General features: G+C 53.0%; 2 protein-coding genes across 2 annotated transcripts in view; both read right to left on the bottom strand.

Annotated features, from left to right (window-relative positions):
• Positions 1-54: 54 nt before the first annotated feature.
• Positions 55-2,900, bottom strand: KRTCAP3 (keratinocyte associated protein 3). Its single transcript, XM_071742418.1, has 6 exons — positions 2,644-2,900; positions 2,505-2,564; positions 1,717-1,917; positions 1,043-1,177; positions 617-708; positions 55-466 (listed from the first exon to the last, which is right to left on the bottom strand). Exons 1-5 carry the CDS (start codon positions 2,851-2,853, stop codon positions 625-627), a joined length of 690 nt encoding a protein of 229 aa, XP_071598519.1. The 5' UTR covers positions 2,854-2,900; the 3' UTR covers positions 55-466; positions 617-624.
• Positions 2,901-2,948: 48 nt separating this feature from the next.
• Positions 2,949-15,855, bottom strand: part of NRBP1 (nuclear receptor binding protein 1) — a 36,386-nt gene continuing 23,479 nt past the window's right edge. Inside the window, exons 8-18 of the mRNA XM_071742414.1 lie at positions 9,549-9,632; positions 9,265-9,323; positions 8,341-8,439; positions 8,133-8,265; positions 7,497-7,599; positions 5,122-5,172; positions 4,890-5,025; positions 4,751-4,804; positions 4,346-4,409; positions 4,030-4,085; positions 2,949-3,871 (exon numbers count right to left, since the gene is read on the bottom strand). Coding sequence (XP_071598515.1) covers positions 3,773-3,871; positions 4,030-4,085; positions 4,346-4,409; positions 4,751-4,804; positions 4,890-5,025; positions 5,122-5,172; positions 7,497-7,599; positions 8,133-8,265; positions 8,341-8,439; positions 9,265-9,323; positions 9,549-9,632 — 938 coding nt within the window. The 3' untranslated portion in view covers positions 2,949-3,772. The remainder of the gene's footprint in view (positions 3,872-4,029; positions 4,086-4,345; positions 4,410-4,750; positions 4,805-4,889; positions 5,026-5,121; positions 5,173-7,496; positions 7,600-8,132; positions 8,266-8,340; positions 8,440-9,264; positions 9,324-9,548; positions 9,633-15,855) is intronic.

Here is a 15,855-nt window from a genome sequence, read left to right as displayed (position 1 = left end):
GAGCTGGGTGGGCATGACAGGGACCTGCCCTGGGGAGCCACTTGGAGCAACCAGTGTGAAAATGAAAAATTTATTTACTTCATGAAAACGAGAGCATCACAGCAAAGGGGCTCCTCACCATCCCATGCCTGAGGACAGGCACAGCAAGCTGACCCTCCCAGGATCTAAGCCAGCCCCCACCACTGCATGTCAAAGACAGAGGGAGCCAGGACGGCTCCAGAGACCATGCCAGCCCCAGCCCTGCAGCCAGGGGAGATGTCTGGGGACAGTGGTGTCCTCTGGACTAAGGCTGCCTGGTGACCCTGGACAGCTTGTGGCAGGAACCTTCAGGGTTTGTCCCAGGTGGGGCTGGGGAGGGGGGGGGAGGTATACCCTTCACCCCTCTGCAGCCCACCCTACCCCTGGGGAGGAGCAGGGCACAGGTACAATGTCACCAGGATGGATGGCAGCACTCCTGCAGCAGCACCTGACAGCAAAGAGCAGCGTCAATGCAGGACCTGCTGCGGGGCCAGGCACATGCTGACACCTCTGCCCAGTATTAGTACCATGAGAGTGGAGATGGTGTGGGTGGGTGCCCTCGGCATGTCTTCTCCCATCCTCCAAACACTGCACTCACCTCCCCACCTAGGCATGAGTCTCAGCCACCCCCCCAAGGAGCTGCTGCATCTCACGTGGTGGCCTCTCCTTCACTGCACTTGGACCAGCCAGCTAGAGAGAGGGGAAAGAAACAAAAAGTGTTTGAGGGGGGTGGGTTACGGGGACAGATAAAGGGTTGGGGTGGGGGCAGGGCAGCATTTACTCAGGACACAACAGATTTGGCCATCAGAGAGATGAAGAGGAGGGTCACCCCAGGTGAAAGGGTGTCCGTCGGTCACCAAGGCTGTCTAGACGGTTCAAACTTGGCATAGTACCCATTCCAGTGCTGCCCAGCCTACTTTTTATGGGAATGAGGGTCCAGCAGCACCCACCACCTTCAAAATGCCCCAAAAGCCCCGCAATGGTAAGGCAGCCGCAGGAGACCCATCTGGACAATGGGACATACCTGCTCTTTGCTGTAGTTGTGTGCACAGGGCCCAATGCCCCGGAAGATGAGGGCTACCAAAAAGCATCTGCCAGAGAGCACAGCTTCTGCAGCCACCAGCACCATGGAGGGGAGCCAGAGCACCAGGGCAGTGTCCTGCAGAGTACATGGTGGGAGATTCCTCAGGGAGTGCAGTCCACAGCACCCAGGCTGCCTGCAGGAGCAGAGAGGCTATGCGGGCATAGCGGAGGAAGAAAGGATGGGCAAGAGAGGGAGACAGAGGAGAAAAAAAAAAAAAAAAAAAAAAAGGGAAAGCTGGGATAGGGCATCTTGCTTGAGTGTGTAGTGAGAGGACAGGGGCAATTGGCTTAAAACTTGAAGAGGGGAGATTTAGGTTACATACTGGGAGGAAATTCTTTACTATGAGGGTGGTGAGACCCTGGCTCAGGTTGCCACAAGAAGCTGTGGCTGCCCCATCCCTGGCAGTGTCTCAGCCCAGGTTGGATGGGGCTTGGAGCACCCTGGGCTGGGGGGACGTGTCCCCTGACCATGGCAGAGGGTGGCATGGGATAAGCTTTAAGGTCCCTTCCAATCCAAAGCATTCCAAAGCATGATTCTACAAAAAGGAAAGAAGAGGGGAAGCAGAAAGAGAACAAGTCTGAGAAGACAGGTGTGTTGTGTCCCTGTGAACTCACGTAAATCCGTGTGGTGTTGAAGGGACAATCGTTGGTGGCTATGGCTTCCCGGACATCCGCAGGCAGCGCGGGGCTGTGGCAGCCCCAGAGCAGGCGGGTGCCCCGGCTGTGCACAGTGAGGGCAATGGCCAGGGCCAGGCCCACGCTGCAGGCTGCGGACAGGAGGCAGCTCAGCAGGGACATATTCAGCAGGGCCCAGTGCTGCAGGCAGCAAGGAGAACACAAAGGAGTGTGATTGGCCAGAGCACGGGGGACACGCCAGGGCTGGGCACCCCACAGCTGTTCTGCAGGGACACAGGGATGCCGGGACTCCCTTGGACCTTTGCACCTGCACATGCATCTCCCGTGCCTACCATGGTTCAGCCCTGCGTGAGGCTTTTGCACTTTGAGCAGCCTTCGACACCCACCTCCCTGAGACCCGAGCCCCTGGACAGCTCCCTCCCACAGGCTCCTGAGCCCCACCCCCACCGGGAGCCCAGACACCCACTCAGTTCTTCCCTGAGCCTGCGCTGGGGTGACAGACCCCGGCTGTAGCTTCACCCACCAGCCCAAGCGGCTCTACTTCGGGCCGGTACACAGAGCTCTCGGTGCTGCCCCCCAGACCAGTACCCAGAGCACCCAGTGTTGCCCCGCGCCGGTATCCAGCGCCCCTGTGCCCCGCCCGGTGCTTCCCCGGGCCGGTGCCCGTGTCCCCTCTCCGCCCCCCCGGAGCAGCTGCCATGGAGGAAGGAGCCGCCGGGGCCAAGGTCCAGAGGAGCGGCTGGGGCGGGGGCCGGTACCGCACTCACCAGCGCGGCCCGGGACAGGTTGTGTGAGACCAGGATGGCCACGATGCCCACGGCGATGCTCTGTGGGGAGAGAACCACGCTCAACACCTGGGCCCGACCCCCGCCGCCCCTCCCGGCTCCTTCCCGGCGCCCCGCTCACCAGCAGCCCCGCGGCCACCGACACCACATTGGCCACCGCGTATTCGGGGGTGCCGGCGCGGGCGGCACCGGCCACGTGCCGTAGGACGGAGCCGTGGACGATAGCGCCCAGGGCCAGGCTGCCGTGTCCCAGCACGATCAGCCACAGCCCCGAGCGCATCAACCGCCGCGGGTCCCCCAGCCCCGCCGGACCCCCCCGACCCAAGGCCATGGCCGCCGGCACCGGCCCGACCGCCTCCGGTACCGCCCCGGGCAGGCCCCCACCCCCCTCACGCCACGCCCCGGAAAAAGGCAGCAGCACTCGCGTGTGTACAAAACAGTTTATTAAAAATAGGAAATGATAGAAATGAGATGCAGGAGCGGAGCCGCGGGCTCAGCCCCGCCGAGCGCCCCGGGACGGGGAGGGGGGGGAATCGAGGGATGGAGGGGGGCAGGTCCTGGGTCCCCCCCCTTTCCCTCCCCGGCCAGGGGCTGCCCGCAGGGAGCTCAGGGGGGACCCTGGTGCACGGCAGAGCTGCCGCGCAGAACCAGTAAACAAAATGCAGCCCATGGAGCGGGGGCAGCGAAGCGCCAGGCAGGGGCTGCGGGAATCCCCCCGGGCCCCCCTGCCCCGGAGAGAGGGAAGGAGGGAGGGAGAGAGGGAAGTGACTGGTGCCAGAGGCAGCTGCGAGAGTGGGGGGCAGAGAGGGGGCAGGGTTTGGGGACTCCCCCCTGCTTACCTTTAAATTAAAAAAAAAAAAAAAAAAAAAAGACAAAAATCAGCAAAGAAAAAAATAAACAAATCAACAAAAAAAAATTCCTGTGCTGTGCAAAAGACACTTTGTACAATTCAAACAGAACAAACTCCATGCACATGAATGGGGCTACAGAACACCCCAAGCCAGGACCCAGCTCCCCGGCACCACCTGGCAAAAATCCCAACAGAAACAGGGCTGGAAATAATACTGATGCGCAAAGTCCCCTTTAATAGGCGGGCAGGGAGGATTGTCGCTGAGCCCAGCCACGGCACATGCACGATGAGCTTCCAAGCACTGCAGCTGGGGTCTCGCTGATGCCCTACAGTGATGGACAGACACAAGAAGGGGTCACAGGCCACAGAGCCGCGATGGCCACCTGGGAGCCGCCGGGTGCTAAGAGGACACAGTCACTGCCGTCAGGGCTCCATTCCGGGTGTAGTAGAACTTGCTGAAAGCCTCTTCAAGTAAACAGGTAAGTCTGCTCTGGTCAGCCTGGGAAGAACAAGTGAGGGGCAGCCTGGGCAAAGCCAGAGCCTGGCTGAAGCCCACTGGGACCCACAGGCAGAGACATCCCCCAGGAGTGATCTGGCAGAAGCCATGGAATTTTGAGAGAGGAATGCAGACCCCACATGAGCCCCAGCCCTGCTTACCTCACTGATGAATCCAAGTTGGACAAGTTCAGCTGCCAGCTCCTGGATGTTGTCATCTGAAACAGAGGGACAGGGGTGAGACATCAAAATAAGTTGCCCAGGGAAGTTATGGAAGCTCCATCCCTGGAGCATCAAGGTCAGGACGGATGGGTCCTGGAGCAACCTGATTTGGTGGGAGGTGTCCCTGCCCACACAGAGGGGTTGGAACTGTATGATCTTTAAGGTCTCTTCCAACTCTAACCCTTCTATGATTCTAAGTCCAGGCCAGCATGCTGCTGGCCTCAGAACAGCAGAGCGTGGGGGGAGAGGTACTTACTGGGCTGCAGGTCACAGCTCAAGTGTCGATTCAACTTGTCTTCCAGTTTCAGCAGCAGTGTTAACTGTGGGGTAAAGAAGTTCTCATGAGAAACTGCATGGTGGTCACAAACAGCAAGGAGCATCCCCAGAAATCCTCATCAGGACAGCAACCACCCTCCTGCAGAGCTACACAGAAGTCTGACAGGACCACTCTGTCCAGATCCACCACAGACCACAGCCAGCACCACCATCCCCTGGAAGAAGCCCAGATCTGGGGGTGGGCTGAAAACATCTGCTGGGTGCCAGGCATGGCTTAGCTCTGGATTTGGGCCCCAGAGGTGGCAGCTGTGGCACAGGGGGTGACAGCAGGAGCACCACAGATCTGCCCTGACCCCCCTGCCCGAGCTTGGAGGTGGGAACGTACATGGTGCTTCACACCCTCCTCCACTGACTCGATGTTGCACTGCATCAGCACCACCTGGAAGAGAAGCAGGGACACACTGTGACCAGGTGCTGGGGCACAGCACTGCTGTGCGGGAGGAGGACCCAGCCCCACCACTCACCTTGCGGGTCTCTACCTCAGCAGGCTCTGGAGTTGGGGTCTTCACTGAGGGTGGAGCAATGGGAGACTTCACCACCACCTGCTGGGGCTGCTGGGGTCGCGGCATCCCAAAAGCTGTGAGTGGGTAGATACCATTCCTACAAGAAAGGAGCAGGGTCTCAGGTTGTGCCTCTCTGGAATTTTTTCAGTCTCACACACAGTTAAAGTTGTCCTTTAGAAAAAAAACCTCTTACCTTACATCCTCCAGGAACTTGTCCAACTCCAGTGCTGGAGACTGTGAGAAACTGGGAAAAAAACCCAAACAAATGTAAAAAAGCTATTGAGGTGAGAAGTCATCAACAGAACCATCCACTCTAGTCTCTTCAGATGCAATTTCAGATCCACATGTCCCCATAGCAGTATGTTCCAACCAAGGCTTTTCAAAGACATGTTACACCAGAGCCATGAAGCTTGTGTCCCATCTCCAGAAGAGCAAGGGACTGCATTACAAAGGCAAGAACCCCTGCAGCAGCTGATGGCTCAGTATGGCCAAAAGTATCACTTCACACCAGAAGCTACACCTCAGGATTTAATGTCCTTCCCAAATATTTCTCACTAGAGTTGAGGATACTTTGTTCTTCTGTAATTTCCTTCCCAGATTGCTTGTTCAGCCTGATGGCTTCATAACAGAAGGGAGGGAGACTTCCTTCCAATTTATTTTTTTTTTAATTCCCCAGCCCCTCATTCCACTGAACGTCTTCCATGTTGGTGGCCAAGGGAAGACAATAAACACTGCCCAACCTTCCCCTTCATCCTATAACCTGCGTGTCTGTCTACTACTCTTCCTCTTTCTCACTCTCAAGAACAAAGAGTTCCTCCATGTGGGGGCAATGACTTCCAGGCCCTAAGTGAAGTCACCTCCCTGATCTGCCCTAGGACCATTTACAGAGTTCCCATTGCGCACAGGTACATTGTCCAAGTGACACCTTTAGATGTTCCACTCAACCACCACAACCTGCCCTCCCATTACCTGGCACCCTGGGGTCATATTTCCTCTGCTCTGCAGCACAGCAACGCATTTTCAGCCAGATGGAAATGGTCCTTTCCTGTGGTGTTACTTCACAGAATTCTCAGCCACAGAAGCAAGTTTTTTTTTCTCTAAATCAAGCAATTACAGCCTTTTGCACAGCATGGGGAGTTGGCAACAACAAAGAGTGCCCACAGAAAACACCATATTTTTTTCTGGTTCCAACTAAGGAGGAGACACAGGTTCTCCCACTTTATTAATTCCTCAGCAGAACACACTCCTCACCACCCTAGCCAGCTGAGGTTTTCTGTGTCCACTTGACCACAGCTTCTCTTATCCTGGCTGCAACAAAACCTCTGAACTGCCAGGACATTCTATGCCACTGTTTCAAGGCTGCTTTGAGGCATTTCAGGGAAGAGCAAGAGACTGCTCAAGTTCTGCCATAGTCCCCCTCAAGTACTTTGCTGTTCCATCAGATCTTGGGGCAGGCTGTACATCTGCCTCAGTTCCCCAGACCCTTCCGCAAGCCCTTTCCAACACACAAAACCCCTGCCATTTTCCCACCCTCTAGTGCAGTTGTACTTTTCAGCAAAAATTTACAATTTTTTTCCCAGCAGCAGTCTGATGGATCATCTGGAAATGATGCTCTCTGGCATTTCACATCACTACTACACTTTCCTTTTTTTCCTTTTTTTGGACTATTAAAAAGCAAGTCCCAGACTGGCATAGGCCAGACAGCCACTTCTCTGCAATCTGACATCCTGTATGAAAGAATCTTTAGCTATTCACTCTCTCTTTTCCATTCTGAACCTTTAGTTACAAAAAACTATTCCAAAGGGAATTCAATAGTATTATTTATTCATGCCATGAAGATCGGAATGTCAGTTTCTAGACAGTTCTGTGTGGCTCAAAGAGTATCTCAAATGCACAGTACTTTCATCCTTGTCTTGATTGCTCTTGCTGAGTAGACCAAGCACCCCATGATACTGTCCTCTCCTGGAAATACAGTACCCACATCTTCTGGGCTTTTCAGATGACCCCTCAACTACCTGAGTTCCCTTATCCAAAATGTAGCATGACTTTGTCACTCTGCTTGCTCCACACACACCAGGGTCACTGGCTCAGAAGCCATCTCTGCAGTGTGAATATCACTGAGCTGCCCAAAGCAGCCTTTCCCTCTGCATGCTGTGGGATGAGCTGCTCACCCTGAGGAGCCATTTCTCCAATGTGTTGGATTCCATTTCACAAGCCTGTGACTGGTCTGAGTTGCTGTCCTAAACTATTCATCCAGCTTTTGCCACAGATTGTCCCAACCACAGTGTGTTAACTTTCCCCCTCTCTGTAGTGAGGAATTCCCATCTCAGCTGTACAGAATCTGCGCACAGAACATGGCTGCACAGTCTTCTTCCACCCAGGAGCTACCCTCCACAGGGTTTTTTGTGTCCTAGAGAAAAGCAGATGCTCCTGCACCAGCAGCTCTACCAGTTCCCTTCTGTCTCCCAGCTGGTGGTGAAATGCCAACACTAACTGGAAGAATCCCAGCAGGTCCCAGGGCCACCCCTGCCCCATGTGCACCCACCAAGCACACCACAGGGTACTCACATCATCTTGACTCCTTCTCTGTCCTCATGATTAATCTCTGCCAACACTGCACTCATGTCAAGGTTTTTGGTCATTTCTTCTAGAGCATTTTCAGGAATCATATCTATGAAAAACAAAATAAAAGGAAAAGACCTGAAAAACTGCAGCTCCCTCCCAGCCTGAGGAGAGTAATAAAAACCCAGAGGCTCTAGGCTGTGAAGCTTCCATGCTGCACAGAGCAGGCAGGGTACAACATTTCTACTGGATCTGCAGGGACCACAGCTCTGTTCCACGAGGCCCTGGTCCTGGTTAGGAGCAACAAGAAGTTTTGCTCAATGCAAGCTGCACCAGGGGAGGTTTAGATGGGATACTAGGAACAATTTCTTCACCAAAAGAGTGGTCAAACACTGGAACAGGTTGCCCAGGGCAGTGGTGGAGTCACCATCCCTGGAGGTATTAAAAAAATGTGAAGACATGACACTTTAGGGCATGGTCTAGTGGGCATAGGAGTCTTGGGTTGATGGTTGGACTTGGCGACCTCAGAGGTCTTTTCCAGCAATTCTATGAGGGTGTTGGTTACCAGGAAGCCAAATGTCCCGACAACTTAGTGAGGTTTTGCAGGGCACAAGGTGTGGCACCCTGGGATTCCATACTCACGCTGATGTCCAACGATACAGTGAGCAGCCAGCAGCTTCAGTGATGGCACCTCAAACAATGCCTGGTGGAAAAGGAGTTCCCGGGCAGTAGGACGCTTGCTGGGGTCATGTTCTAAACACTTCTGAATGAACTCCTGAAAGACAAAAATCACATCAGTAGGCATGCAACAGCAACAGGTCTGCAGGGGTGCTGGTCCCTCCTCACTCACCCTCTGGAGAGGGTCCTCCAGCAGCTGGATGGCACTGTTGATGGCCTCCTGGGGCACGTAGGATGACTCTCCATTACCCTGTATTTCCAGCACCGCCATCTGCAAACACAAGGCAGCACATCAGACCTCACTGAGGATTAGTGGCTGCACTGAACCCAGCTCAAGGAGACCCCTGCCAAGCCTGAGCTCACGGCAGCCAAGCTGTTTGGTGCACTTAAGGTCATAATTGCTGGAGGCCTCATTACAACAGCTTGTTTGTAGCACCCTAACAGATTGCTAGGGAGACCTGAAAACCATGCCAGCACAAGCAGGGACAGTATCTTCATTTTTAATCTCATGATCCTTTGGTCTGTACTCCTGCTTGATAATTCCCACCCTCTAATGAAGCAGCACTGGGGTCGCTCCAGTCTCTGTAACAGCTCCATGTTGCAGGCACACAATGCCACCCAGAACTGGCTCCAGACACCATATGCACCCATTCCCAGCTACGAAAGGGTGGCAAAAGGTGCCAGAGAACATCTTCAGATTTGACTCAATTTTTGTGCCCTACAAGTTGTGTTTCCACAGTTCTCTCCCTGCTTTGCTTACAGGATGCATAGAACAGGTTCAGAATTCTTTGTGGTGGTTCCTCCTGACAATTCTTCCCAGAAAAATATTCCTACCAACAACTCCCATTTCTCAGAGCTGGGCCTACTGATTGCTAGGATAGAGGAACCACTAAGCTGCTGAGATGTGACCTGTCAGGCTGGGGCCTGATTGCAAGAAGCAACTCTGTTAGGTGGGGGGAGGCTGGCCTGGAAAAGTTACAGACCACAGCTGTCCTCTCCCCCAGAGCCCCCAGGAGAACAGGGATTCCCCAAAAGGTTTGGTCTCCATGTCTGACAAAACCCATTCTCTCTGCCCCATGGCCAGTGCTCCACTCACCTCCAGTGCACACATCCCAAAGGAGTAGATGTCCACAGCAGTGGTGACGTTGGCAACTTCTGTAAGACAGAAATGACAGCTGCCATCAGTCCCTGCCTGCCCTCAGCAGTGTCAGCAGGACCACCTCTGCACCTCTGTGGTGATCCTGCAGCCTCCTCTGCTATCAGAGGGCAGAGGAGTTGGAGCATTTAAGGAGGCAAATAATTTAAAACAAGTCACAGAACATCTTGGAAGCATTAGTAAAGCCAACAAAGCCCAGGCCTGCAGCTGCAGCCATGCCATACCTCCATATTCTGGGGCAAAGAAGTGCAGGTTCTTCTGCTCCTCACGACAGGTCTTCACGTGGTTGTTAATTGTGTCTGGTGCCACTAGAAGGAAGTCACAGATGCTCAGGATACAGGAAACAACAGCCCAGACCCCTCAACTAGATGATCCTAGGGAACACATGCAACTGCAGGGCTCTATGGTGCTCCCCAGCATGGGGAAGCTAAGCTGGCTCCTCCTCAGTCCCTCACCTCAGGCCACCTGCCCTGAAATACCTCTGCACCAATTCCTTGGCTGCAGATCCACCAAGGCAGCTCAGCCTTACTCTCCAAGAGCAAACCTGGAGACCAGAGTTTCTGCTGAATGGGAGACAAGCTGGGAAGGACCCACTGTTGGGGTGAGAGTCCCAGTAACACCCCACTGAAATCAGACCTGGAGCATTTGTTATGAGCAAGGTGGCTGTAACAGGAGCCCAGGAACAGGCAGAGATGCCAGGACCACTGCAATCTGACACTACCTCAGGGCACTAGGAGAGGGGTAGACCTGCAAGGCAACCCCTCCACCCATCAGCAGGGCAGTGGTGCCACAGTGCCTCAAGACACAAGTCAACCAACACTGCTGAATGAGGAGGGATGACCACCCTGACAGCAACGGTCTCTCAGCACCTCCACAGCAACCAACACAAACCCATCAGAACTGTGGGAAGGGAGTAACTCCCAGACACAGGAACAATGAGCAGAAAACAGGTATGGACCCCAAAAAAAGATAAGCCTTTGGGACAGCCACCTCTGATGAGAAAGCAAACGGCTCTGCAGATCTAAGCAGCTGGCTCCACCAGGGAGAAAAATCAAGACAGGCAGGGTGCAGAGTCACCACCCCATCTCTTCAACATGCCTGGTCTAACAGTCTCAGGCCCCTCTCCTGTCCCTCCTGGACAATCAGAACTGGTCCTGGTTTGAACTGCTACCATGCAGACTTAAAGGGGGCCAAACTGCTTGGATTTTTCCAAGTGTTCCTGGATTAGGGCAGGACACACCAAAGAGGGCTCCCAGTTGAATGAGATTAGTGCCCAGCCTCAGAGGAGCAATATTCTCTGGGCTCTAGGCATGTGGCTCAAATTCCTCCCTTCAGCAGTCAGAAGACACCCAATTCTCCTTAGTTCCCAAAGATGAGCTCTGGACTTCTGTGCAGCTTTGTATGTTGGACTACTGAGATACAACCATAATTTGTCTCATCCTTTCGTGTTTTCCTGCACTTCTGGAGGACATCCTGACCTACACCTCTGCATCACACATTACCCACATTCCTACCAACAGCCTCAGCATTAAGGAGATCAGTGCCTGAGGTTCTCCAGACTCTGGTGGGACAGGCCTTCTCCAGCTTCTACCCTGTCACCTCGCCCTCAGTCAGAGCCTGACTGCACACCAGCACAACAGGTCCTCACACTGGGCCTTCTGCAGAGGTGCCCACAGTGGAGAGAGTCTCATCAGCTTTTGTGTACAGGCATTAAGAACCCACTGGTCCATACGTGGCTACCAAAAGGCTGGGGGCTACAATCAGGTCTTCTCCAACAGCTGGATTTCCTCATCACTGATGCTCTGCCCTGTTTCCATAGATGTTTTGGCCAAGGAATCAAGATGAGGTTTAACAGCACTTGGTTCCTCTCCCTCCCCTAGAAAAGTATTTATACTTTTCTACTAAAAAAAATTCACCACTGTAAAAACAAACCATTTAATACTGCCAAATGAGGTTTTGCCTTCTTAAAAATAAAACAAACAAAAAAACCCCAATAAACACACACACAGCCTCTCATGACTTTCAGAACTTCTGCTGGAAGTTCCTGCAGGAACTAAACACAATTTATCCTAAACTTATTTTTACGGCAGACACAGCACCCATAAACTATCAAACAGGTGTTTTTGTGAACCCAGCTAAACGCAACACCTCCTGCATGCAGGACAACCTCTGGCTACAGGGAACAACCTCGATGGCCTGGGATATGGAACAGGAGTTACCAGGTCAGTCTTCTACTCCTTCTGCCTTTCTTCTCTGTATAACTCCAGCAGGAACCCAAACCCCACCTTCAGCTGTGCAGTGCCATGCAGCCAGAGGTCTGCAAGGAGCTGAGCAGCTGCCAGGGCATCTGTCCCTTCTCCTGACCCCTGAAGAAGGGCAGAGCCACCAAGGATCATCCTGAGCTGACACCATGCACTGTAGGCTCAGAACCCACCCCTGTCCTGGGCTGCACCCCCAGAGTGTGAGCAGCAGGGCCAGGGAGGGGATTGTCCCCCTCTGGGGAGACCCCCCTGGGGTAAAGCTGTGTCCATCTCTGGGGTCCCCATCAGCAGAAGGACACGGAGCTGTTGGAGCCAGTGCAGAGGAGGCCCTGGAGCTGCTGGGAGGGCTGGAGCAGCTCTGCTCTGGAGCCAGGCTGAGAGAGTTGGGGGTGTTGAGGCTGGAGAAGAGAAGGCTGCAACGGGGAGACCTTAGAGCACCTTCCAGTGCCTGAAGGGGCTCCAGGAAAGCTGGGGAGGGACTTGGGACAAGGGCCTGGAGGGATGGGACCCTCCAAGGGGGAAGGGTTTCCAGCTGCAAGAGGGGAGATGGAGAGGAGATCTTGGGGAAGGAGGGAGGGAGAAATTCCTTGGGGTGAGGGTGCTGAGCCCCTGGTTGCCCAGGTTGCCCAAGGAAGCTGTGGCTGCCCTATCCCTGGCAGTGTCTCAGCCCAGGTTGGATGGGGCTTGGAGCAACCTGGACTGCTGGGAGGCATCCTTGCTCTTGGCAGGGCATGGAACTTGCACACGTTTTAAGGTCTCCTCCAAGCCAAACCATTCTATGAGAAGGGCACTGCATCAACAGCATCACAGAAATTCAGCACATGCCATCAAGCGTTGGACCAACATCATCAAGGAGAAACTCTGGCAAGGCACTACCCAGGACAACACCACTGTGCTGAACCAGCCAAGTATAATCTTCCAAACAATGCTTTGATCAGCTTTGATTTTCCAGTGTCTTTGAATACTGTCAGTGCCACATGTTGGACGGCAATGACCACTCCCCCTCTCCAACCACCTGCCCGTGACTCCTGGGCCCTGGGTAGGGAAGAGGCAGTAATCGACTGCAGAAACAATCAACATGATCATGAGAAACCTTAGCCAGAGATGTCACACAGACCCTCCCATAGCAGAAAGGCAAGCCCTATGGAACTCTAGGCCAAAGCCCCTCTGTAATGTCTGTCTGTGCCTCATTAAAGACTTGATAATGAACTTCTCTACATCCAGGCCTTATGGACATCCCGCAGTGGCACCAGCCTCTCTGGGAAGAGCTGGACTAGTACTGTGCATGGGCAGTTCCAACCCAGACACAGAGGAAGGCAGTTCTGGATGTGCTGTTGTAGCTCAGCCAGGGACCTGTTCCCTCCGATGCGCTGATCCTTGGGCCTCTGAGCTTGCAGAGTCCAGCTGGAATTCCTCAGTGTGTTGCAGGGCCTGGCTCTGCAGCAGGTTTGATGAACCTCGCCTGGCAAGCCTTCTCCCTGCCCTAGCACTTAACATCACAGCTGATGTGCAACATGGCTGGAAGTCACATGTGTGACCTTGCTCTGTCATTCCAAAGCTGAAGAAGGAAACAGTAGAGCAATGGCCTAAGACCACCAGATTCCTCTCTGTAATCCTTGGAGCTAAAAGAGACAGCCTGGCCAGACACAGATCTGTATCACTCATCTCTGTGACAGCGACAACTCTGAACAGCTCCCTGCTAGTGCACTTCTGCCAGGCAGAAGACAGAAGTGCTGTCATGCCTCGTGATGGTATTTTTGGGTTTGGTCTGGTCTAGTCACTATTGGAGGTCCAGCACCTCGGTGTGCAAGACAATTAGCACAGACAGAAGCTTGAGAGGAGCTTCACCCAAGCGCACATTTTAGAGCAAACTCTTAACTGTACAAGATAAGAACACACACTTCAAGGTACCTGACACAAGCTCTTCTGACTGACTCACACATGGCTGCCACCTGCCACCCACTACTATATCTAGTGGTGACTTAATTCCATGAACAATCAGCTGCAGAGGCTGAGGGCAGCCAGGTTAAGCAAAACAAAAAATGAAGGCCAAAAAAGAAAGCCAGATCACCAACCCTAACAACAAACATGCCTCTCAGCCACAGAGAGGATGACTGCAAGGGACAGACTATGAGACAGGAAGAGATGTGAAGTACAGCAGAAGGTAGGGCAAGAACCTTGCCTTTGCCAAGTTGAACTCGATCTGACAATAAAAAGCACAAAGAGAAATAATCAGCATTACCACAGCAACACGCAGAGCTCATTGGACCTCTCAAGCCCTCAAGAACACGTGAGAGCTAAGAGCTCCCAGACAGCTGACCGGAGTGCCTATCAGGAATGTCAGCCAGTGGTGTTCCTTCCCAGCTGTCACTAGGGGCAAGTTTAGCAGAGGCCAACTCACACAGTGACTTGCCCTTGGGAACAGCACATGTTGCAGAAGACATTTTCCTTTTGAACTGTGTCCAATTCACCCCACCTTTGCTCTGCACTCCACACTTCCTCCTCACAAGCAGGACAGTCTGCCCAGCTGCCCATCCTCTCCTGAGGATGCCAACTCTTGCAAATCCCTAAGCATTCTCCAAAGCACAAACATAACACCCCACTCTTCTACAGGAAGTGCTCAAGCACACTGTACGACAGATATCAGCAGGCTTGGAAAGAAGAGGAAAACCAGATGACAGCGAGAAGGATCAACAAGTAATGTTTAGGATTAGTCCCAAGGTTGCTTAGCAATCCAGCAAGAAGGGACAATTAACCACCTCACTTGTGCTGCACTGCACCAACACCACAGGGACCCAAAACCAAACAATAGAATACAAGACCATCTGGTTTCAACTGTAAAGGGATGGCCAAGGGGCCAGGACAGGTATGAAGCCACATAATCCCTTGCACTCATACACTCAAGACATCATCAATACTGCAAAAGATTGCCTAAACCCAAGACTTTTAACAGGTCATTTCACTGGCACACTAAGGTGCCAACCGTGTTTTTATGAGGGCAAAGTCTAGAAAACAAACAACTAGGAAGCTAATGGAAAGAAAAACTAGCATGCAGCCATCACATACAGAGTCCAACAGGAAAAGCAGTGGCAGATGCAAACTGGTCACAGAACACCAGCACCCTACAGCCCTGCAGATCCCTATAAGGGACTGTAAATAGCATCTGCAAAGTTATTTGATGCACTGAGACATCATCAGAGGCAAGAGGATTTGCTTTTGAACAACTGAGTATCTAACAAGATGAAGGGACAAAGAGGTTCAGTCTATAAGAAGATGACTCCATGCAGTGCCAGGTAAGAGCCCTCCAAGTGCTCACATCTCTGTTCATCTCACCATGTCTACTGACATTGCTTCTGAGCAGGGTCGTGAACCTCTGCTTAGAGCATCATGCACATCTCACTGCAGAGAAAACCTGGCTGAAGGAGCTCTGGGGGTACATGCAACGGATCTGGTACCCCACAGAAATTCAGGTATTTGGAGAGAGGTACCCATGGGCACAGAATTAATATAGAACCACAAAATCATGGGGTGACTTTGGCTGGAAGGTCTGGAGGTCACCTTGTCCAACCCTGCTGCACAAGGAGGGACACCCAGAGCTGGTTGTCCAGATGGCTTCTGCATAGCTCCACGGACAGAGACTCCATCACTTCCCTGGGCAACTTGTGCCATTGTCAACTTCACATTGAAAAAGTAATTCCCAGTGTCCAGAGGAACCTTCTTGGGGCCCAGTTTGTGCCTGTTGCCTCTGGTCCTGGAAATGGGCACCATTGAGAAGTTTGGTTCCATCCTCTTGGCATCCACAGACATGGATTTGATCCCGAGCCCTGTCTGCTCCAGGCTGAGCAGTCACAGCTACCTCAGCCTCTCCCCACAGGAGAGATGTCCCAGTCCTTCAAGCACCCTGGTGGCCCCTTACTGGATGTTCTCCAGTCTGTCCACATCTCTGTTGAGTCCTGATAAGTCCAGCATTGGACCCAGCACCCCAGTGGGTCCCCTCCTCCACCTCCTGGCAGTATTTTGGCTATCGCAGCCCAGGATATTGTTTGCCTTCCTCACGGCAAGGGCAGGTGGCTGGTTCAGGTAAAAATGAAGGCAACAAAGAAACAATGGAAAGTTAAATGCTGATGCTGTGTCACAGTTCTTGTGAAGGAGTGGATGATATTTTTATGCTTAAGTAAAAAAGCTTTCAGAGTTTTAAGCTGACATGTTTGACCTCATCCATTACACAGAAGTGGAAAATGGCAGTAGGTGGATCAGGAAATGCAAGAGC

The sequence above is a fragment of the Heliangelus exortis genome, chromosome 3 (assembly GCF_036169615.1).
Source record: "Heliangelus exortis chromosome 3, bHelExo1.hap1, whole genome shotgun sequence".
Taxonomy (NCBI): domain Eukaryota; kingdom Metazoa; phylum Chordata; class Aves; order Apodiformes; family Trochilidae; genus Heliangelus; species Heliangelus exortis.
Note: the sequence above shows the minus strand (reverse complement) of the source record. Positions and strands in the feature narration are given on the sequence as shown.

Coding starts and splice junctions, on each gene's coding strand:
- KRTCAP3 (XM_071742418.1), bottom strand. CDS start 2,853: ATGGCCTTGGGTCGGGGGGGTCCGGCGGGGCTGGGGGACCCGCGGCGG. Junction 1,918..2,504: donor ACCTGTCCCGGGCCGCGCTG/GTGAGTGCGGTA, acceptor TGCTGCCTGCAG/CACTGGGCCCTGCTGAATAT. Junction 709..1,042: donor ACAACTACAGCAAAGAGCAG/GTATGTCCCATT, acceptor CCCTCTCTCTAG/CTGGCTGGTCCAAGTGCAGT.